The sequence below is a fragment of the Nomia melanderi genome, chromosome 5 (genome assembly GCF_051020985.1).
Source record: "Nomia melanderi isolate GNS246 chromosome 5, iyNomMela1, whole genome shotgun sequence".
NCBI classification, from domain to species: Eukaryota; Metazoa; Arthropoda; class Insecta; order Hymenoptera; family Halictidae; genus Nomia; species Nomia melanderi.
Genome location: NC_135003.1, coordinates 15,761,224 through 15,787,399, shown reverse-complemented (window position 1 = coordinate 15,787,399; position 26,176 = coordinate 15,761,224). Strand labels below are relative to the sequence as shown.

General features: G+C 41.9%; 1 protein-coding gene and 1 long non-coding RNA gene across 2 annotated transcripts in view; one reads left to right on the top strand and one right to left on the bottom strand.

The window, feature by feature from the left end:
* The window catches only part of LOC143174522 (uncharacterized), a 137,662-nt gene extending 119,440 nt beyond the window's left edge, over positions 1-18,222 (top strand). Inside the window, exons 2-3 of the long non-coding RNA XR_012998605.1 lie at positions 15,439-15,638; positions 17,583-18,222. This is a non-coding gene — a long non-coding RNA (uncharacterized LOC143174522). The remainder of the gene's footprint in view (positions 1-15,438; positions 15,639-17,582) is intronic.
* Positions 5,049-10,668, bottom strand: LOC116432957 (uncharacterized). Its single transcript, XM_031990490.2, has 3 exons — positions 10,401-10,668; positions 6,120-6,382; positions 5,049-5,603 (listed from the first exon to the last, which is right to left on the bottom strand). The coding sequence occupies exons 1-3, from the start codon at positions 10,666-10,668 to the stop codon at positions 5,049-5,051; spliced, it is 1,086 nt and encodes a 361-aa protein (XP_031846350.2).
* Positions 18,223-26,176: the final 7,954 nt, after the last annotated feature.

The following is a 26,176-nucleotide window of genomic DNA, read 5'->3' as shown; positions in this document are numbered from 1 at the left end:
ATTACTTCGATGTTTTATTTTCCTTATTCAGTGGAAAATTTGGATGTGTGGAGAATCGAGTAATTTTAGGGTAGTTTCTTTGATTCGTTAGAATATTTGACTTCAAACTCACACGAGCCTATAAAAGTTAATTTAAAATACTAAATATTCAACTTCATAGTTTCGTTGCATCAAATCAAGTGGCAACTGACAGTCACCTCTCGAGTTCAAAGGGTTGATCCCCGAAACTCCACAAAATTAAATCTATCCGGAGCTAACGTTCGAATCCCAAGAATTCCCGAATATCTTTAACGACAGTAGCAACTCGGAGCATCCGAAATCGAGAAAAAATTGCAGCCGATCGCCGGGCGGCCGCGAAAATAGAACACCATCGATTTCCTCGATCGATTTCACAGCAAAAGGTGCAGCCGAAGAAGGATTGCGGGTCACGTATAGTTCGGATACTTGCCGCGGAATGGCGTAGCCCGTCCTCCTTCAGAATTCCGCCCCGACCTCGCGTTCCCCTTCGAATATATCAAAGTTCATGCGTTTCTACCTAATATCATTCGCGTGCACAACGGCCCTCGGCCCTCGCCGCTCTCCCATGGCGAGGCCGGGTTCACGTGCCGCGTGCACCGCCGCCGCCGCCGCTTCCCCGTGCTTTCCTCCTGATCTTTATTCATTCTCTCACCTCGCCCATTTCAATTTTTCTACAGTTTAGCCCGGAGAAAAGTCGGGCCCTCTCGCCTGCGGAAGGGCCTGCGCAAGGTGCGCGTGCTCGATAAATTTCGCGGCTCCTAATGTTTAGCTTTTATGGCCTGGCAGCCGTGAGCGCACCGATTTAAAACTCTCCGCTCGCCCCGGGCTGCGGGGTTTATCACCGAGTCTCGCGGCTGAGGGTTTCCCAGCGATTTGCGTTTCTCTGGCGTGGCTTCGCCGGATTCGATTGTACGCTGAACGGAATTTTTCGGTGTTTTTGCTTGAGAATTGTTGGTGAATGTATATTACGAAAGGTAGATTTGTTGAGAATGAGAAGTATAATTTTAACACGTTGACTGCCATGGGGGTCACCGGTGACCCCAAACCAAATCGAATTACTATAGTTCACTCAATGAAACGACGATTATATGAAGACATTTCTATATTATAAATAATGCTACATAATACAGTGACATTCAGCTGGATGAACGTGGAATAGTAATAATGCAATTCGATCAAATGATTTAATATTATATTTTTTCCATTCGGCATATTTTCCTCTGTTAACAGTGGAAAATTAGTAGAGCTTAGAAATAACATAGTTTCTCATAAATTTCTTATTAATAGACACTCAACTTCGATATTACCAAAGGAAATTCTTGAAATACTGAATGTTCGTTTTATAAGGAAAAAATTAGGAAGTGATTCGACCCAATTTCTAGGTGAGTAATGTTTATTTGCCGTTTCTAAATTATTCAGGGAAATATTAGGATGTTATTAATATGATTAATATTGAAATATGATAGTATTATTATCAAGTTAATGTGACATTCAATTATTGCATCAAAAATACATTAACGATATTACTATCAGAATATTTAGAACATTGAGACGTTTACAATTTCCTATTGCTTATAAATATTAATTTCGATAATTCGTTGCAATTTTAAATACCGTTAGCTGACTGCAATAATTCAGACAACTTTCGTTCGATCCATCGACTGAAACCTTTCGATCCCCTTAGGAAACTCTAACGGGAAGGAAACCTTGTATTATATACCATTTATACAAGTAACAGCCGGCCCTCTCTTAATATTATCCATCCATTATTCATCCGGGATCACGGGCCGGAATCTTTCGGAATCGTATTCGCGGTAGACGCGAATGGCGAGAAGTGTCTGATTCAGATTCAAATGCCCATAGATCCCGCTGTAGATCCTGCGGCCATACCGGAGTCCATTGTATTTATTGGCAGAGACAGGCTACCCAGGATCAAACGCTGTCTTGCGGAAGTTTACCCAACATCGTGGCCGCTTGTACCCGACTGTTCCGATGGAATCGCGAACGATATTCCTCGAGAGCTTCCTGTTCGAGTGTCTGTCGGTTGGCACGACTTACTCTTTGTTTGGAACTCGGAGAAACATCTTTCTGTCATTTACTATATTTCCTTATTCCTTGAAACGTCGAAGCTTGATGAAACTGTACGAAGGAGTTTCGAATTAGCTATTCATTTGTTATAGCTATATTTCAGTTATATAGTTCGGAATGGTTGAATCCTTTGAACTCTGTAGGCTCCAATATTGCAACAGTTGTGATATTAAATATTTTAATGAATCTTAAGGAAACTACCATGAAATTATTCGATTTTCCACATGTCCAAATTTTGTGCTAAGGAAAATAGATCGAAGAAATGTTGCATTTCTCATTTTCGCTAGGAATACTATAAAAATTAGCAGCTGCTGATAGATTACAAAATAACCTGAGGTGCTAATGGTTAAAAGAAAGTTCTATTGTTTCATCTTTCCTCGAGTAAAATGGAGACTATATTGTACTATTAACTACACAATATTGAACAACCATAAATTTCCAATTTCTCCAAAGACCATCCAACTCCCAAGAACCAAGAATCTCAAGCAAGTACACAACTGAACCTTAATCACTACTCTGCCTATCAAACAATCTCAAAACCAACAAAAACCAATCTACATTCCCAAAATAACTAAACTACAATCGCACACGAAAACAAACAATGGAACACAACAAAACCGTTCCTTCCAGAAACCGCGAAAGGATATTGGCGAACACCGTTCCGTTCGACTGTTAAAGAAAAAACCGCTCGAGCGAGGACGAAGCGATCTACTTTCCCCGGCGTATTTGTATTTTAAAGCACAAAAGACGCGAAAGGGGATGATACGAGATCGAAGCGCGGAATAACGCGGGGGCGGTGGGTCTCTCGGTATAAGGGTGGTCGCAAACAGAATGGAGGGGCTCTCTCTCCCCTTCTCTCTCTCTCTCTTCCTCCCTTTCTCTTTTCCCCCATCGTATACGTCTCTCTTTCTCCCTCGCGCGTACACGTGCACACCGAACGGAAGGTTCCAGGGGTGTGGGGTCGGGTTTCAACCATGATTTCCATTCGCCAGCCATCCATCTTGTTTGAGACTGGAAACTGACAGATAGACGCGGATCCGAGTGCCGGTGACGTAGCAAGTCTTGCACGACTATGCTGGCCCGCCGCGTGTGTATGTACAGTATTATGTACGTCTGTGTAGGTGTACGTAGCACGAACGAGCGCGTGGGGCAAGTGTAGTCACAGTTTGCGGCCGTACCAACGCAACGCCCCGGCACCAACTTCCGTATCCGCCGTGAAAAATTCATTTTCGACGACATTAGCGAGCAAGAAATTGCTTCTCCTTTCTGACCGGAGCGGAGAGACCTTCGACCTCGTCCGTTAACGCGAAAGCTGGCGTGGACGATTCTTTTTTTTTTGGTTTTTCGGAGACCTTGATCGTTAGCGTCGCGAAAGTTGGATTTGGAATTATTATTTGGATTTTATTGAGACTGGTAACATGGAGAATGCTGGTTGGGAGAGTTTTGTTTTTTTTAAATTTTAGGAAGACCTCGATCGTTAACGTTGAGGAGATTCCAAAATTTTGTTCTTTTGCTAAGTTTCAGTGAAACATAGACCATTAGCGTTGCAAAGTTGGTTAATCAATCTTTTTTAGCCTTGCCATGTAATCTGAGAGTGAAAGGTTTTTGGGACAGTTGGTCGAGTAAAATATAAACAGACGTACAATAATAATAGTATTTATTATAAGAAATATAAATAGAAAATGACTAGAATATCATACAATATATATAATACAAATATAATACAATTTTACCTATATACATTACATACACAAATACAATATTTTCGTCTCTTGTTAGAGATAGACATCTTTCAAATTTATAAAAATAGAAGTTAGTCGCATGTTTCTTCATCGATTCTTCTGACAAGTGCAATTAGCAAACATTACAGTTGTATCGTCCAGTTCTTCTACTATCAATTTAACACTTTGATTGCCACGTAAACACTTATTAAAACTCCCATATACTCGAAACAGTTTTCTCCATTAACCAGAAACTGAGAAATCAAGATTCTTCTTAATAATTGCTCCATTCTCTTTCTTATATCTTATATATTCATCAAAATTCGGTTCGTTCGATACGTCATGAAAAAAATTAATGTCCACGTTTCTGTAAAAAATGTCACCCGAATTCAGGTGACGTGCAGTCAAAGTGTTAATGTGCTAGCATTCCACTACAAATCCAATGTATTGTCGCGATGTATCGAACTCGTCCCTCCAGCACGCACGGCCGAACCAACCCTTAGGATCCGAAGGCGGTTGAAATAAACTGGTCGCTAAGGAGTTGGCCAGAGTAAACGAAGACAAGCGAGTAATCGTATCGAACCATAGACTACATTGTGCAACATTTGTATATAATTGTAAACAGAACTGTATAAAGAACATTGTGTAAATAATTAGCGCAACAGTATCCTACTCTGTCTACTAACATCGAAAAATTCCATTTCCGGTTCGAATTACTCGCAAACGCAATTGCAGAGTGATTTCCTGCGACGTTAACGATATTCGTAGATGCAGATACGCGACAATTAAGACTCGGTCACTTAAGACTCAACGCCGTCGATACGCGTCGAGGATAAAACCGACAAACTTACGGTGGTTTCGCTGTAAATTACCTATTACGGAGTCCTCGGTGACGTAAGCGCTCACCGACCGTCGCGGTGCAATTATTACTAACCCCCTAACGGTTCCCACTGTGCGACCGAGCGATACGCGAACATAACCCATTAACATTCCTGACACAACAATCTGCTAGACCCACTAACAATCTATTGCAATATCAAAACTTAATGTTTGAAAAGCGAATGTCAATATCGATGAACCAAAAAGCTAAAAGTACCATAAAAAACGTACACGTGAAAAAGAGCTTTCCTCGGAATGCACAAACCTCGATACTTGGGAAACTATATTACGAGAAAAAATAAATTACAAGAATCTACATAAGATTTACAAAAGAAATCAACTTCAGAAATAATCTAACGAGATGCTACTACGAACGATTTCATCGAAACTCCTGTTGACCGTGTGTTGCGTGTCGGAATTTTGAAAAGCCCAAGCATTGAAGTTGGCGCAGCCGGATAAATCGTTGAAATTTTCCAGCAGATTATTGTCCAGATTCGCAGCGAAGGTCTCTGGGTTAAGGGTCACGCAATTGCTCATATCTGCATCGTACGAATGGAGCCCATACCCGTCCGTCTGATGCGGATATTGGTTCAGTTCGTCCCAATGTCCCAGATAATTGCAAACCTGTTGCTGTTGCTGGGGGAACTGGTTTGCAATTTGCTGCAGCGGTCCCTGGCAAACGTTGCTTCGGTGATCGAAGAACGTTTCGTTGGCCCATGGCGCGAAGCTCTGCTGCTGCACGGTGTTGTTGGTCACCGTTGCAGCTTGCGAGTACTCCTGGCCGCCATATTGCTCGTGTTCCTGGTGCTGCAGCGATGGGACCGTTGGCACGTTGCTCGAACCAATGACGGGCTCCAGGCAGGCCTCGTTCTGGAGCTTTGCAGTCGGTGGAGTCGGCTGTGGGTGATAAATATTGAAAAATTAACCCTTTGCACTCCAGAAGTTTCTCATTAGAAATACTCAAGATTTTTTAATGAAGTACCAACATTCTTTCAAACTGACTTAACGAGAAATCGTACATAAATTAAAGAGGCTGTTTTATTTTAATATTTCGTATGTCAGTGCGTTGTGCAAAGTTTAATATTAAATGTCAAATTCTTTAATTTTGCTGTGTCAAATTAATGAAAGTGTTAACATTAACACTTTCACGTCCGCACGGTTCACAGAAATTTTCTTCTCTGTCGCCGGAACTTTTTGCAAAGTTGTTCATTAAAATATACAAATATAAAATTCATTACAACATAATAAACTTAGCTGCTTTATTAAATGATACGTGTAATACGTGTAATTTTCAATTGCACCATGTTGAGGTCACCGCAAATAATAAACGGGAAGCAAATGGCACCACGTTGTGACCGGACGTGAAAGTGTGAAGCTATGGTGAATGATAAGACAATGGTGCTCAATTCTTACGTTCGTTTTCGTTGGCGTTCTTCGGGCTCCGTTTTTCGATGGATTCCCGTTCGTCGCATTCTGCTCCTTCTTGTACTTCATGCGACGATTTTGGAACCAGATTTTTATTTGGCGCTCGGTCAGCCCGAGCGTCAACGCCATCTCGATCCTCCGAGGCCGGCACAAGTAGCGCGCGCTCTGGAATTCCTTTTCCAGTTGCGCGAGCTGAGCACTGGTGTACGCAGTACGGCAGCGTTTCTTGTTGTTCTGCTTCCTCTGCGGTTCTGCGAATGGATGTGAATGGTTATCGACTGGTAAACACTGCGATTGTATGATAGAAGGTGACGGGGACTTCCGAGTTCTGTCTATAAACCCAGACAGCTACAAACTGGTTTCGAAGCGTTTGAGAATGTAGAAATTGGTTACATCTAAAGCACTTGTAATTTTAGTAGTTCGATTTCGTTAAATCCCAATGAAACCTTTGACACTAGAGCTATTGTGACTGGTGTCAAAATGGCTGGTCTCTGTTTGGTCAATTAGCGATATCTTCGAAGTATTGAATACTCGAAACGATCTTGAAAATAAATAATTTCCCTTAAATACTATAATGAATGTCTGAAGAAACTGGACATAACCTTTGTTACAATTTTTATAGATTACATGTGAATCGTATTAAATTCTCAGTAACTGTTAATAAACAACAGATCTTCTCTAATTGAGCTTCCACCAAAGTTCCAAATTTATTAACTCCAATCCACATAAATATTCTCAATTCCCTTGTCGCAGTCATTGCGATGAGTCATTCGATCCGAAAAGAGAAATGATTCCTAATTCAACAATATAATTCTACCAGACGCTTCTCTTGCTATTTTTCACCAAGAGAACGATCAGATGGTTACGCGTAGAATTCCAACAGCGATTTCCACGAATCAAAAGTAGAAAAAAGAAAGATTCCCGATTCGACGAATCGTCGATCAGCTAATATCCGGCACGTGAAATCGCAATTTCCACGAGGAATTTCACCTGGAAAGAGGAATCGCCGGTGCGTCGAAGGGAGGTGTCAAGGGTCGCGCAGTGGGAAACTTGTCGGCCCACGAGGAGGCCTGTGTTCCCGCTGCGCGGCTCAAAGGCCGGCCACTGGAGCCGTGTTATTGGATTAAATGGTCTTGGCGTGAATTTCCAACGAAATATGATTCGTCGGCGCCGTGGATCGGACAAAGAGGGCCGCTAAGGAGCCGGGCCGGGAGGTGTCGCGCGCGGAAATTTCCTTTTCAATGGGTTTACGATGATGTTGTTGCGACGCGCCGACACTTTTACGAGGGGAAACCGTGGAAATCGAATAATCTGCGGAACGCGTCCTTTAACGGCTGAACTACTAAGTATACATGTCAAAACGACCGATTCGAACGTTCTCATTTCACACTTATCGAAAGCGGAGGACGGTTCGGTAAAGAGGTCTAAATGAAATTCACGCGTTCCCGTAAATACAGGGTGGAAATTGTGAAGCGTTACAGTCGAATATCTCCGAAAATATTGATTATACGCGAAAATGATTTAGACGAAATTTGTTCGATACCAAGAGGGACATCGCGTGGTGGAACTTTTATTTCTGGTGACACCCCAAGGTGAGGTGAAGATCAACTTTCTTTTTCTAAATGCAATGACACGTTTTCTTATCCACCGTCGAATAGTGCGTTTGATGACGAATTCAAGCACCTATGACTCAAGGTCATTCAAGGTCAAACTTGCAGGTAAATGGAGAAAACGAAGACTAAGAATAATAAGATATTTCTTATTAGGGTAGATGTTTCATCGCGTCTATTAACAGTAGGTTTACCGAACGCGTCAAATTGACGCATATTGGATTTTAGAAATATTATTTTAAATGTTCGCGCCGATTTTGATTGATGCGATCACACTGACACGTACCCCAATTACCTACTATCAAACCTCCAGTTTCCACAATCTAAATAAACGAGCATCAATTGAAGTGTACAATAAATGCCCGTAAACCTAGTGTCAATGAGGATTGATTATTGCAGAAGGTTTAGGTAAACGATGATTCCGATATTTTGATGGTTAATCGTTCAAGGATTCTCCCGTCTTTCGAAGCTGAGAATAAGGAGAGAATTTCTCAGGGTAACAAAAGGAGGAGAGGGTGAAACTCAGCGTAACGACTGAGGAATCCTCGATTCAACGGATCGGAATTCGGCTACGTAACCAGACACGTGTCCGCTTTTCCAATTTTTTCTCCATTTCGAGCGCGATAAGGCGTATATTGTGACACGCGGATCGAACCGCGCGATTCCCGTGGTATTCCGGGACGTATCGACGCCCCGAGGGCAAGGGAACCGCTCCAATGCGCGTCTTATCTTTGGAAATAGAACCAGTCAGCCTCGATTTTCACGCTCTAAGCGATCTGAACGGAAGGACTAAACACTGTAGCCTAGAACCGAAGTGGCAGGAATTTCTTCTTGGATTCAATGCACGTTTCATTGAAATATTCCATTCTAATCCTAACAAACGAAATAAATTGCAATCTATTCTGGGTAACTCTGAATAAATCTCGTTGACAAAGAAACGAAAACCATTGTCGAAATATTCGATGGAAAAGATTGTATATTGTGATTGATAAGATTTAGGTTTTAGAACCACCAAAATGACTGTTTCGATAGTTCTAGTGTTAAAACTTAAATCTTATCAATCACTATGTTTAATCTTCCATCGAATATTTCGACAATTGTTTTTTTTTCTGTTTCGCAATTATTGATATCTTCGAAGCATTGAATATTCGAAATGATTTTGAAAATAAATAGTTCCACTTGAATATTATAGCATACTATGAAATACTATACTAGTATGAAGAAGCCGAAAATAATTTGTTAGAATTTTTCCAAATGCTCGGTAGTTCCAGTGTTAAAGTGTTCGTTTAAAATTTCAATTGAAATGAACCGTTATTCAGAGAATCGAAAATTTATATTTACTATCTCGAAGAGTTCAGAATTCGCGAACAATTGACTATCGAGGGTGAAGCGGGATATCGAAAACGCGAACGATGCAACGGGAATCGGCGCGTATTTCGCGAACCAATAAACACGTCAACGGTGACCCGAGGATAGCGGTCCATCATATCCGGTGACTCTGTTTTATGTAAACCTATGTAGAGCATCGACGAGCAAGCGGGCCGAGCGCCGTTTTATAATCCCTCGAGACTAAAGTCTCCTAAATGGGCAGCTCGTTAATCAAACTTGATTCAATGATGTCTACGGGAGCCCGTCTATTTACCTAGAATCCGTGACGACGTCAGCGGTGCCGTTCTTGTTTAACATTGTCGCGTAATTCCGGCCACCCCCGCCGGCTAAAAATCTCGCGCCCGTTTTTCCCCGCAGTGATTTACATTTATCATCCGTCCCCCGGCGCATTTTTTATCGATCGGGCTGTTTATAAACTGCTCGGAATCTTTATTCCCGAAGAAACCGGCGTGCGTTCTTCCGAGTGGAAATGTTGTTTAAACAGCATAATATGTTACAATAATATCTAATGATATTATAAATGAAATATTAACCCTTTGCACTCGAGAGGTCTCAGTCACTTGATTCGATACAGTGAAACTATCAAGTTGAATATTTAACCCTTTGCACTCCGAAGTTTTTCACTAGAAATATTTCATTTTCTGATGAGATGAAGACGATATTTTGTGGAACTAAGTCGACGAGAAATTTACGTGGATTGATGGAGAAAGCTAGTTTACGTCAATATTTCTCTGATTGATGCATTGTATGAAGTATAATATTAAATATCAAACTTCACTGTAGGAAATCAAGTGGTGAGAGTCACCTCTCGAGTGCAAAGGGTTAATAATTCAAATGGAATTTTGCAATGCTACGTGAAATATTGAAATGATCCTTCGTTGCTTAATTTATCTATGAATTATCTATGAATTAAACTATCGTCTATATCTCGTCAGAAAATGTTGAGTATTTTCATTGGAAAACTTTCTAGTGTAAAGGGTTAAAGTAGTAGTCTATGAACAAATGGAACTTTGCACTGTTACGTGAAATATTGAAATGATTCTTCGTTGCTTAATTTCTCTATGAATTATCGTTAAATTAGTTTCAAACTATCGTCTATGTCTCGTCAGAAAATGTTGAATATTCCTATTAAAAAACTTTCTAGTGCAAAGGGTTATGCAGTAGTCTATGAACAAATGATTCTCTGCGCTGCTACGTGAAATATTGAAATGATCCTTCGTTGCTTAATTTATCTATGAATTATCTATGAATCAAAGGTAATAGACATTACCTTGCCTGGATACTTGACAGTTGTCACTGGAACTCGGGCTCGACTCCTCGGTCTTCAGATTGTTCTCCATCTGACCGGGCATCGGTTCTCCGATCCATCGAGTCGTATCGCTGCTCCATGAATTGGTCAGCGTGGTACCGATCGGCTGATGGTAGCCATAATCGTTCCAGCTGCACGAGGATATCGGCGATTTGTTGCTTTCGGGTGTCAACGGCAGGACACCACTGTTAACCATGTTCTGGTTGTCTTCGAAGCGGAAGAAAGACATTGTCGTGATCTTCAAAAACGTTGACGTTGACGTTGACTTTGGAAGCACTGATGACTTCTCGAAGTTTCCGTTGCGAATGATAACTTACAACGGTTGCTTCCGAATTTGTAGTGTTTCTGGACAGTCGTCTCGACCAATCAGCGGCCGTTATTCCGCCGAAGGAGAATAAACCCTACTCTCATCCGGATTTGCCCAAAGTAGCCGCCTTCATTTGCGATGCGCGACCGATACCACGGGCGACATCGGTTTTTCCTGGCCCAAACCCCCACCAGTGCCGTTCCTAATCTGTGGGCCTCGTGGCGCGCGCACCTGATCGGTGAAACCGAGACCGCCATAGCTACCCTTCGATAATAATCTCTTTTCTTGTTTATTGCGACAATACGCAGATAGCTTGTTGTATTGTAAGTGACTCTCGAAGCTGTTGCAGTGATTAGGATTATTGATTAAAAGTTTTTAAGATATTGCATAAACGCTTTTGAAAGATACTTCGTTCTAAGTTAAAGTAATGTTATTAGACTTTGAACAATATATGAAATGATAATTTATCTTGTGTTCTTAACATGTTCCGTGACAAGTTAAAGTAATGTTATTAGAATTATCGATTAAAAGTTTTTAAGATATCGCATAAACGCTTTTGAAAAATACATACTTCGTTGAAATAGATGAATGACACTGTGTATTTTATTACGAGAAGGCATCGTGGTCTTCCTCAATTTTTTTCCTATGCGAAAACACTTTATTTCCAGTGATAACACACGCAAGCGACATTGATTTGATATAACGTACACTTATCTGATAGACAATTTCAAAATACAATGGGAAGAATAGCCCATAGCGAGACTGTTGCAATCGACGAATAAACTGTGACTGAAATATTATCGCTTGTTACAGATGTTGTTACGTACTAAGGTCACTTTCTAACTGTTGACAATCTACTCTTACAATAGTCTCTGTTGACATAGAAGCCCCACCTAAAATATTTCTCCTTAAATCCAAACAAGCAAATCATTGCAAGAGTTTTCAAAGTCACTGTATATTCGAGTATTATTTTGCGCAAAATTCAGCCGTGCCTAAAAGGTTCAGCCTTGACCAGTATTGCAATTAGCTGAAAGGTACAGTAATCATTCCTATTCATAGATGCTATTATTAAGCAATAAAAACAAAAAATTCCATTGTACTACAACATTCTCATATTACAACTTCAATCGTACATTCAAATATCTCATTTCATCGCCTCCTAATTCTACACTCCCACCTAAATCACTAAACACCCTCGAAATCATATCAACCCCATCAAAACGACCAAAAGAATCAAAAAATATCATCCATCCCGAAAGCTGCACTCTGGGAAGCCCAGAAATAGATTTCGATCGAAGTTCGATACGTGTCCCGCGAAACAAATAAATCCCAAAAGAATCTGTAGCAAATCGGTTCGGTTTCCGAAGGTCCTGGCCATCGGCGGACGCGGAACCGAGAAATTGATCAGCGTCATTCTGTCCTACCATTCCTGAATCTCCCTCCCGCCCCCTGTTTCTCACCCCCGCGTCACGGTTCGATCCCTATATTCCCTTTTTCTCGACTCCACCCCCGCCCGGTTGCTCTATTTTCTCGTTCCTCCGTGGTTTTCCCTTCTCACGGAATCAGCCATTCTCCGTCCGCGCCCCGAGAGCTGTCTGCAGGTCCGCGCCGTCGATTTCCCCCTTGCTTCTCGAGCGTTCCCCTTTTTCAACGGTGGATCGTGCCGTAGACAAAGATCGTTCGGCGGAGAAAGGAACGCCGCGCGAACAGCGGGGGTGGCTGGGAAAAAGCTATCCCCCCGTTGCTTCTTTCGCTAATTCCCTTCTTACGGATCGGTTTTTCCTCGCGCGAGAACGCGCGCTGCGTTTTGCGCTCTCCGCGCTGGTTTCGAGGGTTTCCAGTGGTTCGGAGGAGTTGGAACGATTTTCACTGGACGTCGCGACTGTTGGGCGATCGCTTTTGGGAATCGACGGTTTTCTTGGGGGATTTTGGGAATTGGTTTTCATGGAGGATTTTGGGAATTGACGGTTTTCATTGAGGATTTTGGGAATTGGTTTTCATGGAGGATTTTGGGAATTGACGGTTTTCATGGAGGATTTTGGGAATTGACAATTTTCATGGAGGATTCTCGGAATTGACGGTTTTCATGGAGGATTTCGGTTGTACATGGATATTGAAATGATTAGAGGCTCGTTGCTAATTATTTTTATAAATAAACATGAATGTTTTTTTGATTGTTTCATCCGATTCCGATGAAAGTTTGAGTTGTGCGCACGCGCGCGAAGGTTTATGAATTAACCCTTAGCAGTCCTATGTCGATTCAACATTCTATTTTATTGCAACCTCTACCTATTTTAATAACTCTGTTGAAGTTGGTAGTTGATCATTGAGGATATAATAATCAATTATATAATTTCAAAAATCAAAGTAGAATACGGGCCTAATTTTAATTCTACCTTAACTGGAACAGTGTTTGAACTATGATTACAGGAATATAATTTATATGGAGGTACAAGGATTACGTATTGTGTTCATTAATGATATTGATCACCGTCGACCGAAGTCAGGTGATTGGTAAATATCCAGGGTTCGAAAGTCGGCGGTGTTACAATCAGCAACGAAGGGTTTCCCATACTAATCCGCGGATAGGAAGGAAGTTAAATCGCCATAAAGTACTAAGACATTCCACGTCGTCTGCGAGCAGGCAAACGTGATCCTCTCGAAGGATTAGGCTAGCGGATGATACGGCGTTTGCGTCCCGGTGGGGTCTTACGCGGAGCGAGGTTTACGTTCTCGTGAAAAGCCTTTTGACTCTTTTCCGTAGATGATCCTCACGAGTCGATGTAATCGGAGGGAACACTTGCCACGAATTAACCGAAATTGCGTGAGTTTCAACTAGGACGTTAACCCCTTTCGGTTCATCCTTTCTCTTGTAGGATTGTGTTATAGTCATTGTGAAGGGTTCAAAAGAAATTTAAGAGAAATGTTAATTCGATTAATTTGTGGTTGAATTAAATTTGGTTTTCTATTCTGTCATATTATAATTATGATTTTTTCTTCTGTTATAATATGATTAAATATTAATTCTTCCGTCACATTATAATTATTAAATATTCCTTCTTCAGTTATCAGTTATTACACTTCAGAGCAAACACAGATACTCTCCTGTCATCAAATAAATTATTAATGACAAGGTAGTTACATCGATTATAATTGAACAAGAAATCATAGGGTAAAGGGTTAATTCGTTCTACTTCCCCCGCGCACCTCCAGCGAAACGATCAATCTCCTTTTGCTACGTGACCGTTCGACGACGTACCTGATACATTCATTCGTGTACTGAAATGTTCATTTATCGATGAGGATCAAGTGGGAAATGAATTTATTGCGTTGAACGTATAGGACACGTGTAGTTTCTAGAATCCTTTAGGATAAATTCTCTGATTATTAGATTGCGGATTTTTCTACACTTATGGGAAATTTAGAAGAACGTAGAATGCATATGATAAAAAACATGTAATATTGAGAGCTTCATCAAAATGGAAATTAATCATTTCTATTGAATTATATCTTAATGGTTGAGAGATTCGAAGGATTTTCGGAGGAATACGAGGAACGTGTTGGCAATAGCATATCGTACCAGATACCTGCATGTTCCATTTCCTTAATGTTTATCGATAAGCAAGAGGAAAAGCTGTTCGAACGAGGAAATTATCAGCTCGAAACTTATCGGACTTCGTTTCCATTGGATGATTGCGTAGAAATATTTCTAAGATGGATGAGTTGGCAAGGTTGTTCGCTAGATAATGCTCTCTCGCCTGAATAATTATTACATTATATTGTTATAATAATCATCCAAACTCTGCACCACAAATCTTCATACAAATGTCCATTTTCAAAGGATCAAAAATTACATGCTTATCGAAAACATTCAAAATTTCAAGTTTAACACTGGAACTACCAGACGAATAAAAATGATCGATTTCAAGATTCTTATTTCGTTAATATAGACGATAAAAATGCTTTCGTGAAAAATAAGAAAATAAATTCTGCATTTGTGCAAGTGCAGCAATAAGCCCTTCAAATCTCAAGGAAACTGCTTTCCTAATTTCTATATACAATTATATACTAATTATATTATATTAATAATATATAAAATAAATAATATATAAAAATTATATATTATTGTAGTTAAAATACCTGCAACGATTATACTTCGAAGAAATAATCGAAATAACACCAAAATCTCTTATTCAATTCATTATATCACACAAGATTACATTTTCAAATAATTTCCATAACGATTCATCCGTTCGTCAGCGTCCACGAACTCCGAAAACTTTCATCGGTCGACCCGATCGGAGAAATACAGAATTAATTTCGTGCTCGCGTTCTCGTCGACCATTCAGAAGGGTTCTCTACGGCGGTCGCGCGTGTCCCGTGTTCCTCAATGGCGCACAGTGCGCAGCTTATGAACAGAACTGAGAAATTCGACTATTCATGTAACCAGAATTCTCCATTATCAACGAGAAACCTTCATAATACCCCATAATGTAAGTAGAAACACAATCATCATATATTTAGATCTATACCCTGCAACTTTTGTCCGAAGCATTCGTTTCTATCACTCATGCTTATTGAGGGATCGAGTTTTGTCCAGAAAACGGCTACACAGTGTATCGGCGAGTATTCCAGGAGGTCGGATTTGGAAATTGACGAGCCGCACCTTCACTTTTGTTTAATATAATCTAGAGGTTTGACAGGGTCTGACGGTGAATTGCCTCCGGCGACGTCGAGTCGGCGGAGAAGGTCCGATGGTCACGGCGGCGAGGGAGAGACGCGAGGGAAAAGTTAGGAACGGCGCACAATGAGTTCCGGAGAACCTTCGAGGGCGACACATGGGCTGAGGATTATTTTGAGTACGGGATAGTAATTACAACGAGATTATGCAGGTACCAACTTCGTTCTTTTTGTTGATTCAAAGGCAAAAAGCGGCGACGCGTTTTGTTAACGGTGTATTGAATTGGTAGCCGCAAGTTGGTTTTAAGTCGTTGACTTTTTATGAGATAGATTATAGTAATGTGGCACTTTTCGTACGTGATATCAATGCGCGCTGCTGAGAAATATATTGTGTTTTGAGAAGTAATGAAACTAACATTAATTTTAACTAACTTTAATTTTCAGTTACATAAGCTGGATATCTATTTGCGAAATGGGCAATAGATTGCATTATTTGTCAATGGATAATATGAGGATAATATTCATATAATATTACATACTTCTCACAAACGAACAATTCTTTCTCAAAGCTAACATTAACCCCTTGACGTACTATTTATTTAAAATCCCAAACCACACGTCACCGAATCACGCAGAAATCCTACAAAATAAAGCACCAAGAGGTTCCTAACCAAGACCTTTCCCAACAAAGCTAGCATCAAATCGCGAATACACAGATCAAACATCCAACCCCACAAACCCCAGCAAACCAAATCCGACCAAAAATCCCAAAGCATACGTCGCCGAGTCACACCGAAAGTAATCCCACAAGCATAAAGCGTCAAGAGGAACCATCAGACATATTTTATCTAAATGCCGCGCCATAAAGCAGCCGTAAAACGTTCGCGGCGGTAATAGAAAACCGCGAATCAACCGTCCCTCAGCGTCGCGTGAAGGGAATCCCCCGCGCGGCGAGGGAGGGCCGCGCGGCGACGGTCGCCTCCAAAGCGGGGAGCACCTTCAGGCCAGCCGCCCCAGTCACCGCTAGTCGCCGTGTAACATATGCTTTTATCTAAATTAAACAGTGTCGGCGCGATTTTCATTTCCTGGCCTGAAGCCGCTGATGTTATCCGCAGGATAGCGCGTCGCGAGAGCGTTGCTAAGGGTCGGGAAAGGTTTACCCTCCCTTCGCCGACCGACCAACCGTTCCACCTATCTCCCTCTCTCTCTCTCTCTCTTTTGCTGCTGTGCCACCCCTCGTCCTCTGTTTCGCTCGCTGTCATCGTGCCACCCTCTCCTTCCTGTCCTCCTTCGGCCTGCAAGCTTCGCTGCCTTACGCCCACCGTCTCTCTATACCTACGCTCGCCTTCCCGCGCTATCTACCCGTATCCCGACCGATCCCTTCGTCCCCCACACCGACGCTTTCCTCTTGATCTGGCCGCGCGGAGCCGGGAACCGTTAGCAATTGGGGTTGTAATTTCTCGGAGTCGTGCGTACGGCGTTGCCGGAACAATGCTGATGAATGGACTTCGGGGTTTTATGGAGTTATGGGTGTCTTGGACAAGCGAAATTGCTGGGGATACCCTATGGTCTATGGTTTCTTTCTTAACCCTTTGCGGACGAAGACTCTTTACACTTTGACGTCCGGTTATAACAACGTGGTGCCATTTGCATCGCGTTTATTATTTGCGGTGACCTCAACGTGGTGTTGTTGTCAATTACACGTATCATTTAATAAAAAGTAGCTAAGTTTATTATGTTGTAATAAATTTTATATTTGTACATTTTAATGAACAACTTTGCAAAAAGTTCCGGCGACAGAGAAGACAATTTTTGTGAACCGTGCGGACGTGAAAGTGTTGAAGTACACGAAGCTTGCAGTATACGAAGCTAAATTACACATTGAATGCTTAAACAATAGTAAAAACGGAACTATACTGAGATCCAGAAGGGAGTCAGTTCCGATTCATTCTCATTTTTCCAATAAATTATTAATGTCAAAGTATCCGTATCGATCAGAGTTGAGAAAGAAATCATAGATTTTAATAATCACTAATAATCACTTCTTTCAAAATCTCATCCCTTAAAGAAAATTCCTCCTGTCCCAGCATCCTCGACAGAAGAAAGATCCAGAAGTGAGTCAGTTCCGATTCATCGATCCTTTTCACGTGTTCAAGCTCGAACAGAAGTCTCGAGGAGAGATCGAGAGGAGAAACCGGCTCTATCCGGCTCCCTCGCCGGCGATCGTTTCGCGAGCGAAGGACTTACAGTTCGGGGAGGCAAGAAGCAGCCGCGGATATGACGTGTTTTTATCGGCGGAACCAAGGCGAAGGATCGGAGCCACGGCCGCCGTCAACTTCGTGCCGGATACGGGAGATCCCCGCGAGCAGATAGAAAAGGCATCCCACTTTTATACTCTGGAGGTTAAAGTTTAGGAAGTTATTTTGACTTTCCAGGGGTGGGACCCGTCGAACCCGGACCTTTTGCGCGGGAAAAGCGACCCCGTCAGCTCGGTTGACGTCTCGCGTCATAGTCACCCTCACCCCCGTCGATCTTCCCCCCTTTCTATCGGCTATCTGCCCTGCCCACCTCCCTTTGCCCTTAGATTCTTGTCGTTCGCTCGATCGACTTGTCTTTTCTGCGAGTTCTGTCGCGGAGGACATTTTATGCGTTAACCCTTTCGAGAGGTGACTCTCAGTCTCAGATTTGATACAGCGAAACTGTGAAGTAGAATATTTAGTATTCGAAATTAAACTTTGTGTTACTATGCGAAATATTTAACGAAACTGTGTTGATTAATTTATCTGTGAATTATCGTTAAGTTACTGACAAAGAAACTATTTATTTCCAAAATCATTTCAAATATTCAATGCTTTTAAGGTAACTACGAAACAAACAAATCAAAACCAGTCATTTTGACTGGTACGGTAGTTCTAGTATTAATCAGCATTCAAAATAATCGGAGTAAAATATCGTATCCTGTTTCGACAGTAACCAATACTAAAAGTATACGAAGTTTCACGAGGATCCAAAAGTAAGTAACATAAGTACTTAAACAAAGTGCACCGAAGAGAATTTCATTAGTGGCTTCGACTGTAGATAGGATATTCCTAGCAACGATATCCATCGGAGAAATGTCCTTCCCTAATGTACTGATTTCGTTGCTCATTATTAGACAAGCGCTACAGTAGTCCGACATATTCAATAACAAACTAATATCTACAAAAATTCGCAATCTTTCATAATAGTTCGAATCTTTAAATTACACGATCTGAATGTTTAAGAAATTAGAGACAGTTCCTTAAAATAACTCGCTCGAAAGTACATGAAATCATTTAATAGGAAATTTCTGCCGTACACCGTGAACGATTACCAAGATGGCCGACACGTTGATTCGTTTTTGTTTCGAGTCAACTCGCCTCTTTTTTCTTTTAAGTTTCAACGTATTCTAAGGAATTTGTTACGCGTATCTGGTGCATTTCGCGTCCCGCGACGTTTCCCTTTTTGCGCCCGTGGCATTTCGCCGTCCGTCCGCGTTCGCGGATACCATTTTTCTTTCCCGCCTCTCGTCTCCTTCTTGTCCCGTGTCTCAGCGAGCCGCGCAAAAAACTTCGCAATTTTATAACGGAAGTTGGCTGAATACAAAATCAGTCGGCTGTCGCTCTTCACGGCCAACTTGTATCGTATTTTAATGGAACTGACTCGGTGCCGACGCGTCCCCCGACGTCAACGAGACACCGGCCACGGTTCTTCCGCGTAAATTCTTCGCTGAACCGCTTTGGACCGGCATCGAGAGGATTCGAGACCGTAATGATAAATAACGAACGCTAGAAGTACTTTCTGCTTTTATTCAAATTATTCGTTTCAGTTCTATTCATTAATTTCCTCGGGAATAACTTATATCCTTAAAAAACGTCACTTTCTTCAACTTGTAATTCAGTCAATAATAAAAAAAGATTATAAAAAGAACCTTATTTCTTTTAATAATTTCAATACTTAAACGTTAAAAGAAAAATAATAAAAGTACCATTATTGAATGTTATATTATTTTTCTATATTAGAGGTAGGCGAATAAACAGTGCAAAGGGAGCACGAGTATCAGAAATAAGCAAGAAAAGGGGTAAAGTGCTAAGGGAGGAAATAGACAGTGCAGGATTAACACTTTGGCTGCCGTCACCGGAATTCGGGTGACACCATGATTCACATAAACTTGAACATTACTTTTCTCGGTGATGAAACAAACGATCTGGATTCTGTTAGATATGAGATACTAGAAAGATAGTAGAGTATACTTGGCAGTTAAAGTGTTAAAGAAAAAAATAGCTGAAAGTGAGGAACAAACAAAGGGAAAACTAAGGGAGGCAAGAGAGTATCGATCCTCCATATTGATTCTAACTTAACTATTGCTCTCGCTGTTGAATCTGAATTGATCTCGGCTTATTCTACAAATACGAAAAATTCAAGAAATACGAGGGAGAGAAAGGTAACGGAAAACAGACAAAGCCAAAGAAAAAAGAGGAGAACGTTAGGCAGAGGTTGCGATCGTGCGAAGAGCCAAAGGGGTGGCCGAGCGGAGTGCCAAGGAGGGACCGCGAGAGGGGCGCAGCGGCCGCGCGCGGATCCTCTCGCAGCGCGGCGCAATCCCGGGGGCCGCTTTAAATGAGTCAGCGTTTTTATGCCCCGCGATGTTGTCAAAGTGCAAACAGCGGCCGATAATATATCATCCGTTGCGCAAGCAACCGCCGCCATCCCCCGGCCGCGGTCTTTCGGCTCCACGGGACGGTGAACAGTCGCGTTTCGACACTGCCCTCGCCGGGGGACAGAGAGATCCGCGTGTCCTGCGACGGACGGCGTTTGTACAGCGTAACCTGTAATAAAGCTTGATAAGGGATTTCCACACTGGCCTTCGTGCTCATCCCCCAGGTGACCGTGATACAGGGATGGAACAGCGTTAGTGAATGGTCGACGCGATAATAGATGAAGAGGCTGAAGTTGATGAGACGAGATTAACACTGGAACTACCGAGCATTTAATACGATTAATATGCAATTCCCATAAAAATTGTAGCAATAGATTATTTTCAGGTTCTTCGGGCATTCATTTTAGTACTCGAATGAAGCTATTTATTTTCAAAATCATTTCGAAATGTATATAACAACTGATGGGTCTGTGAAATAATTTTTTATAGTAATTTTTAATATTCGACTATCGACAATTTAGAAGGAAAGCGGCAAAGTTGTCCCTTCTACTTTAAGCGGAAATTTCATTTGGAGATACATTGATAATAGCGAAACAGTTTGCTTTGACCCATGGGTAATGAACAACATTGATTGCTGTTAAATTAGTCTAGAAAACTTCATCGCGTCGCTCGTCATTGTACGGCAATGATACGATTATTCAACTGTATTCTTCGGAGGTTCTATTAAACATACAAATATCCACTTCCCCATCTGCCCGAAAGTGTCAGCGTTTTTTCAATCATTTCCCGGCAATGTTTTGTCCAAGACCCATAATCCCGACGTTATACCATTAACTACCCTCTGTAAGCCTCGGATTAACCCCTTGACTGTCGCAGTTTTACTGCGCGAGCGAGCATTTCTTGCTCCGTCGAGCCTGTTGGCCTTTTGACCGAGAAGTTCGAGAGACGGAAGTCGCCGTCCCGATTCGCCGACAAAATGGCGTCGACGGGATCCTGTAATCTCGACCGATCACGGGATGATTGTAAAGGTAGAATTGGAAACGGGACGTTAATAACGGCGACTGACGGCCGTCCGATCCTTCCGAGATCTAACGGCTGGCAGCTCGCTGTCTAGACGTTGAACCGCGCCACGGTGTTGTTGGCTTGCTTAGATTTCGACGTATTAAGGAGGCGTCGTACTGTCGACGGAGAGGTAAATTCTGTGAACGACCCTGGAGGAGGCTGTCCGCCGTTTCGGGGTATCAGCAGTAAATTGGGAAAATTTCCCTCTTGTTCTGCCGTCTGGGCGTCATCCCCGTTCCTTAATGAACTGGTCCGTCGTGCACCCACTGATTGCGATTTCTTTATTAACCCCTTGCCGTACAATGACGAGTGAGACTCGCGATGACGATTTCGGGATTGGTTTAACACTAGATCTACGGCATTTATTGTACACTTCATTCTATTATTCCTAAAAGAGTGCTCGTGTATTTATATTGTAGAAACTGGAGATTTGATAGTAATTGGAGTACAAGTCAGTGTGATCGCGTCAATCAAAATCGGCGTGAACATTTAAAATAATATTTCTAAAATCCAATATGCCTCAATTTGACGCCTTCCGTAAACCTAATGCTAACTCTCTTTTTGTATTTCTCATCCCTTAAACGTCTTAGCTGTCTATCCTTCTGTATTTCAGTCGAGTTTCCGTTAGCTCTCCTTTTCCTTTTCCGTAGCTGTGCCTCACCCCTTGCTCCTTTAGCTCTCTCTCTGTCTGTTCTCCATTTCTCATCCCCTTTTCTGTTCCATAGGTCCGAAGCGCCAGCATCTCGTGACTCTCTTTTCTTCCGCGCCAACGGCAGCCGGACTCATCCTACTCCTTTCTCGCGGCAACCCCCGACCACCGCCACTCACCCCCTCGCAGTTTTCCGCGTTCTCTGGGTTACCCACAAACTGCCTGCCAACGCTTCCCACAACCGCCTTCTTCCTCCTATCTCCGCCCGACGCTTCTTCCTTTTATCTTCGCACCCTTTCTAACCACCTGCTACCACCCCCGGCGGCCGCTTATAATTGCGATTCTTCGTATAATTTTTATTAAGGCTAATTAATTGCAATGGCTTGTATAATTCAGTTCGGCGAGTGTTTCCTCGGGTTGGTTTCTTTTCCCTCGAGCCGGATTTCGCGGGGGTGGATCTAGACGATTTCGGACGGCGGGGTTGCTTGGAATTCTGTGATTCCGTGAAACGGATTTTCCATTGTTTCGACGTAGCATAAAGATATGTCTCGTAAAATTCTCATTCTACCGTTTGATCTTCAAGGAACTCGATTATATTAAAATATAATTGCAAAAATACCAGATTCTGGGGATTAATCACAATACGAACTATCTAACTATAACAAAGAATCAAATTTTAGGAATTTATACAATAATACAGAGCTCCTACCCTCATAAGAGGTAATTTCAGATCGAAAGCATCAGTTCCAATGTCAATTCTAGTTAACCAATAATAATGCAATAATAATAATGAGCATTTCTCAGTTATTCCGAGTAAAGTAGTCGTCGAGATAAGACTTTTTCGAATTAATAGCATCTCTAAAGTATAGAAAAACAAAATAAATATACTCACCAACAATAAGAAAATTGAGTTTTTGTGTTCGAAAAAAATCTTACCTAATTAAATCTTAAAAAATTCTACCAAACAATCTCCACCTCCTAATTTCTATTATCCAATCGTTACCACTCCACATCACCTACCACCACGAAACAACCAAATACAAGATCAAAGCAAACTCCAACGATGCAAAGGCGCCGCCTCCCATATGAACCGAATCGAACCTTCATTTGACAGCAAGATTCATGGCTCGGCCATTACAGGTTGTTTCAATCGCGCTGCCGCGGCAATTTCTCCGCGGATTAGGAATCTTCGGCGAAAGTTCCTGCATAAGAAGAGAGATAGCGACGGGGTAGCGTGTGGGGGATGCAAGACCGGAGAAATGTGGGTCGGCCGGCTCCCTCGAGTGGATTCAGCGGAGTATTCAATGGGGTAAATGGGGTATTGCATATTAAATACGCTGATAGGGGGTTGAAACGAAAGAAGAAAGGGGTGAACGTCGAGCGAGGAGCGGCGGGAGCGGCAGACAGAATGGCTCTGCGATCCGGGAGGAACGGCGCGGAGCGATGTGTGTAAGCTTGATGCGGTTATTGATTACAGGCCACTGTCATTGACGGCCCGTCATATGGAAACGGTGACCGTTTTTCGTTACGCACACAGGAATATGGTGCTGCTACGCGGCCACCGTATTCAGTCACCGAATAGCCATCAATTTCTACTCCCGGCCGTGTTCGATTCGCCACTTTCTTTCACCTTTTTTCTTTTCGAACGGCCTTCCCTGTAAATAGTCTCCTCTTTTTTGCCGCGGCCACTCCGCGACGAATATGTAAATAAATTGGCTCGAAATTTCATGAAATTCGTATCGGATACCGATACACCGTGGGTTATTATTTATTTCGCCGAGATCTATTTCTCCCTCTCTTAACCCTTTTAGTGCCGGGGAAAAACGGGTGCCTGTGCGAAGATAATCGGAATTTACTAAGGTTTGGGATAAAGCTCATAAAAACCTAAAAATAATATTTACATAATTCAAAAAAAATTCTTGCAATGAAATTGGAGCATTTATAAGGTTTTATAAATTTATTTTGAAATGGAGTTCTTCCGCAATGCGAATAGTAAGACGCTATTGGATGCACGATATATCGTCGTCTGGCACTAAAAGGGTTAATATCTTTCGTCTCCGTTCGCTCGAATCTTTCGGAATGTCGAATAAGTCAGACAAGTTCACGGAACACGGGAAAGTGTCTCTTCGAGAATTCCGAGATCAAATACCGATACACCATCGATTATTATTTATTTCTCCGAGATCTATTTCTCCCTCATAATATCTTTCGTCTCGCTCGAATCTTTCGAAACGTCGAATAAGTCAGAAAAGTTCAGTCGGACACGGGAAAGTGTCTCTTGTTGAATTCCGAGATCGGATACCGATAAATAGTCTAAGTACGTAAGAAGTCAGAATGCTAAGAATATTAGGGGATTATTAGTGGCGTCTCGACGGGGATTAGTACGGCATCGCGATTCCAATGCTTCCGGGCGAGTCAGGTACCACGATGCCGAGCGATAAACGGAGAATCGGTTTCGCGGGCTAATCAGGTAATCGCGACCCATGCTTTTAAACGGGGTAATAATCTATGCGGGGACGTTTATGACGATTACTTGCAAACGAGGGGCTATTGTACGGCCGTTCGGTTTGTCGTTCGCAAAGGCGACGCGTCGACGCGACTCCGGTTTCCGGGAATCGCGGGCAACGGACTGCGCTTTTGGAAGCGAGTGTCTATGAGTAATACTGTGCACTGGTAATTGCCTTCCTCAGTGTCTGACTCTTCGAGGCGCACGATCGCAGACGTCGCTAAGTATGGCGATAGGTTTCAGTCTTTCTAGGTTTTATGATGCATGTGCACTTAACCCCTTGACTTATGATTGATTTCTTAAGTGTGATAGATTCAGCTAGTTTATCGTTGATGATTAGTTAGGAAAAAGTTCTGATGATTATTCTATGTCTACGTTTAGAAAACTAGTATTTGATTTTAATTTTAGAAAATGGATAACACTTTCGTTTGAAAACTTTCGTTTAGTCTGACACGATATTGTAGGTCGAGAGGTTAAGTAAAAAAGTAGCGAAGTGTGTTTCATTCGATATTGCGAATTTGATTACGGTTATTCGATATTGAGAAATTAACAAGTCTATGTAAAATATTCTATTACTGTACAAGCGATTAGAAATAATTTGTACTAAGTATTTAGATAATCTATGTGTGATTAAATGTTAAACTTTCATTTAGATATTGAAAATCGAGCAAAAATGGTAAGAATGTAAGCCTTTGCAGACGAAGATTCTTCGAAACATGCGAAACTTCAACATATAAAGCTAAATTACATATCAATTGCTTAATTAACCCTTCGCCGTACAATGACGAGTGAGACTCGTGATGAAGAATATTTCATGAATATTGAATAACAGTGAATATTTCATCTTATCAAAGGGTTAACACGTTAAGCGCCATGTCAGTCACTGCTGACTGACTAAAAACCAATCGTATACAAGACAACCGATGTGAAATAAAAATGTTAACAACGCAACTAAGTTGATAACAGTGTAACGCAAACGTTCCAAATAATTCATAATTGTTCCTGCTTTTCCTTGCAAAAGACAAACTCTATGGGAAAACGCTTAAGATTTTCGTGGCGCTCAGCGTGTCAAAGAATACTTGCCTTCCGAAGGCAACGAAACAGCTGTTCGGTAAACGATTCATTCGGAAATTCATTCGGAAATTGTTAAGGTTGACTCTCGGAAGAGGAAGCAGTGAAGTTCGAATGGGGAACGGTGAAGCGAATCGCGGAGTAACAGTCAGCGTGCGTGAACGCCGACAGACAGAAGGCCAGAGACGAGCGGACAGAACCAGAGTCCCGAGGACGTGTGTCCCCAAAAGCCGTGGAGCTCAGCGTTGAGTGATGGCCGCTCAGTCGACCTCGTAACCGGCGCCATACATCATTCAAGATGGCTGGCTTCTCACGCGGCTCGGGGAGAGACAAGGGTGACAACCCTCCCGTCTCTGCTTGCTACTTTTGACTGGCTACGTCTACGCCTTCGCTGATAATCGTGTTACGGAGATATCAATCTTGGAGCGACGCCTCTCTCTCGGCACGTTGTAAACTGCATTAACGCTAAGAATGTCTATACCAATGGAATTTCATTCAGTAACATCATTTCTTTTCTTAATTTCGTTTGATCATTCTGATCGATTGTTATATTTGATAATCGCGTTACGGAGGTATCAATTTTGGAACAATCGTGTTATGTAATATATTTTAAATAGATAATCAGTTCGAATTAAATTTTATATATTTTCGATACTGTGGTAATTAGAGAAGTTGCATAGCTAAGTGTATTTTATAGAAAAACGAGATTTCGAGTTACGAGTTCGCAACGTGTTAATTTCATTTGATAATTCTGATCGATTATTCCATTTGATAATCGTGTTAT